We start from the raw sequence: 2,996 nt of genomic DNA, 5'->3' as shown, positions 1-2,996 counted from the left end.
TAACGCCGGGATCACGCCCTGAGCCGAAGGCAGACGCTTAACCGCTGTGCCACCCAGGCGCCCCTCATTCACCTTTTCTGTTCCCACTAGGACTGAACCTAGAACAAGGACAAGGAACGACCATCCTTCTGACTCTTCCTCTTTGTTCCAAATCTAGAACCCTGAACAGCTGGCAGGGGTAGGACAGGGACGCTTAGCACAGGAGTGGAGCACAGATGTGGCAGAACTGGAGGTGTTGCGCCAGCGAGAGATGGCAGAAAAGAAGACTCGAGCCCTTCAGCGAGGCAACAGGTGAGTGGCAGGGAGGTGCCCTACCTAGGTTCCCATCCCTTCAGTATGGAATGTTAAGGCCTTGGGCCAAAGGCTAAGACATTGGTGACCGGGTAACATTTTGCAGTCATGATATACTCTGATATGCTGATGAGAGGGAATAGGGATAAAGCTTCCAGAGGATTGAGGAATCACCCTGGACTAATTTTTTTTACTGCAGGCATTCTCGATTTGGGGGCTCCTACATTGTCCAAGGCTTGAAATCCATTGGGGAGAGGGACCTCATCTTTCACAAAGGTTTGCACAATGTGAGTACGCTCCCCATCTGGGGTGGGAACGCTGTGGAGTTGAGGGTGCCCAAGGAAGGTAAGCAGGGGTGGGGCGCCTGGCTGCCTCAGTCGGGGGAGCACGCAACTCTTGATCTCAGGGTTGTGAGTTTGAGCCCCATGTTGGGTGTAGAGATGACTTAAAGATAAAATCATAAAGAAAAGAAAAGAAAGGTAAGCAAGAATCTCTGGAAGTAAAGCATCTTTGTTCTCGGGCTTAGAAGGTTGGAGACAGGGATGCCTGGGTGGCTCAGTCGGTTAAACTTCTGCCTTCGGCTCAGGTCATGATCTCAGGGTCCTGGGATCCAGCCTTTCATCAGGCTCTCTGCTCAGCAGGGAGTCTGCTGCTCCCTCTCCCTCTGCTCCTCCCCCTGTTCATGCACATGCCATCTGTCTCTCAAATAAATAAAATCTAAAGGGAAGGGGAGGGGAGGGAGAGGAGGGGAGGGGAGAAGAAAGAAAGAAAAAGAAAGAAAGAAAGAAAAGAAAGAAAAAGAAAATCTTAAAAAATAAAAAAGTTGGAGACAATAGGAGAAATGGAGCCTCTGGCATTATTGTCTTTATCTATATCTTCTCTTAGTACCAGAGGGAGAAAACCTTCTAAGAGTTTCTTCTGAGGAAATTGTAGCACGAGGGATGTGGAAAGAGCTGCCGGGGGAGGGTGGTGGTGAGGAGTCATTCTAATCCCCCAACCCACACCCCCAGCTCCAAAACTACAGTTCAGATTTGGGAAAGCAACCCCGAAGGGTGCCTAAACGACGCCAGGCTGCCCGGGAGCTGTCCGTTCAGCGCCGCTCTGCCCTCAATGTGAGACTCTTCCTCAGAGACTTCTGCTCTGAGTTCCTGGAGAACTGTTATAACCGGCTCATGGGCTCTGTGAAGGTGAGAGCCTGGGAGGGATGGAATAGAGAGGTGATGGGGCCAGTGGTGGGTAGGAGCCTATGGGACGCTGACCCTGGAGTGTGGACTAGTAGTTGGGCAGGGTAAGGGCACCCTTGAGAGATAGTGAGGATGCTGGGAGGGACTGGGTTATTGGGACCATTTTAAAAAGGCTTAGAGAAATGCCCCAGAGGGAGGGGAGAGACCTGGGGAGAACAAGAGAGGGCTGGAAATTCTGAATCCCACAATATTGTTACGGTGGTGTCCAGGGTCTATCCCATCATCATAGGACGAGAGAAAGTTGGAAGCCCTGGGGTCACGGGGTGGTCTTTTTTTCCGGGACATTAGGATCACCTGCTGCGGGAGAAGGCTCAGCAGCATGATGAGACATACTACATGTGGGCCTTGGCTTTCTTCATGGCCTTCAACCGAGCTGCCTCCTTCCGGCCAGCCCTGGTCTCTGAGACCCTCAGTGTCCGTACCTTCCACTTCATTGAGCAGAACCTCACCAACTACTATGAGATGATGCTGACTGACCGCAAGGAAGCCGCCTCCTGGGCACGTCGGTGAGTGGGACGAGAATTGGGGTCAGGGTGGGCATCTTGGCCAGGCTGGGAATCTTGAGTGCCGGAATTCTGGGTGGTACTCTCTTTCCTGTTTCAGGATTAAGATGGTCAAGCTGGGGAGCAAGGACTGTCTGGGTCACGTGTTTGAAGGCACTATTTTTTGGAAGGGGTAGGGGTGGTACTGTTTCCATGAGCCAGTTTCCTAAATTGTCCTCCGTTTTTCCTCTTCGCCTCATCTCACAGGATGCACCTGGCCCTGAAGGCCTATCAGGAGCTGTTGGCCACAGTGAATGAGATGGACATGTCCCCGGACGAGGCTGTGAGGGAGAGCAGCCGCATCATCAAGAGTGAGGCCCTGGCCAGGTCTCTCATCCTGGCCTTTCCCATCTCTTGATCACATTCTCTTTCTTTCCAGTTGAAATTTCATCCATCTCTCCCTTTCCCAAAGTTTCCAGACCAGTCCTTCCATTCCTTTCTCTTCCCCATTCCTAGACAACATTTTCTATGTGATGGAGTACCGAGAACTCTTCCTGGCACTCTTTCGAAAGTTTGATGAGAGATGCCAGCCACGCTCTTTCCTTCGTGACCTGGTAGAAACCACCCACCTCTTCCTCAAGATGTTGGAGCGGTTCTGTCGGAGCCGTGGGAACCTGGTCGTGCAGGTACTTGGCAGCCCTGGGATGGGGAAAGAGCTGTAGGGAAGGGTGGAGAACAGGGAACTCTCCTCACATTTCTGCAGCTCGAGCTGACCTGTTAGAACTCCTCTGAACTAAGGAGGGCAAGGGGTTTGTTGGTGTCGCTGTTCTGAGTCCACTATAGTTTCCTTCTTTCATTAAATTCATCTCCAGCGTAACGTAAATATTTTAATTCGTTCAGGAAACATTTACGGGGGGCGCCTGGGTGGCACAGCGGTTAAGCGTCTGCCTTCGGCTCAGGGCGTGATCCTGGCGTTATG

At 51.9% G+C, this 2,996-nt stretch overlaps 1 protein-coding gene across 1 annotated transcript; it reads left to right on the top strand.

Annotated features, from left to right (window-relative positions):
- The first annotated feature begins 119 nt into the window (after positions 1-119).
- Positions 120-2,956, top strand: LOC117799199 (protein timeless homolog). Its single transcript, XM_034651661.1, has 6 exons — positions 120-291; positions 491-578; positions 1,302-1,478; positions 1,824-2,041; positions 2,285-2,388; positions 2,534-2,956. The coding sequence occupies exons 1-6, from the start codon at positions 251-253 to the stop codon at positions 2,737-2,739; spliced, it is 834 nt and encodes a 277-aa protein (XP_034507552.1). The 5' UTR covers positions 120-250; the 3' UTR covers positions 2,740-2,956.
- The last annotated feature ends 40 nt before the right edge of the window (positions 2,957-2,996 follow it).

The sequence above is a fragment of the Ailuropoda melanoleuca genome, unplaced genomic scaffold, assembly GCF_002007445.2.
Source record: "Ailuropoda melanoleuca isolate Jingjing unplaced genomic scaffold, ASM200744v2 unplaced-scaffold4492, whole genome shotgun sequence".
NCBI classification, from domain to species: Eukaryota; Metazoa; Chordata; class Mammalia; order Carnivora; family Ursidae; genus Ailuropoda; species Ailuropoda melanoleuca.
The sequence above is the reverse complement of the archived record's forward strand: the minus strand, read 5'-3'. Positions and strand labels throughout refer to the sequence as shown.

Coding starts and splice junctions, on each gene's coding strand:
- LOC117799199 (XM_034651661.1), top strand. CDS start 251: ATGGCAGAAAAGAAGACTCGAGCCCTTCAGCGAGGCAACAG. Junction 292..490: donor GCCCTTCAGCGAGGCAACAG/GTGAGTGGCAGG, acceptor TTTTTACTGCAG/GCATTCTCGATTTGGGGGCT. Junction 1,479..1,823: donor GGCTCATGGGCTCTGTGAAG/GTGAGAGCCTGG, acceptor CCGGGACATTAG/GATCACCTGCTGCGGGAGAA.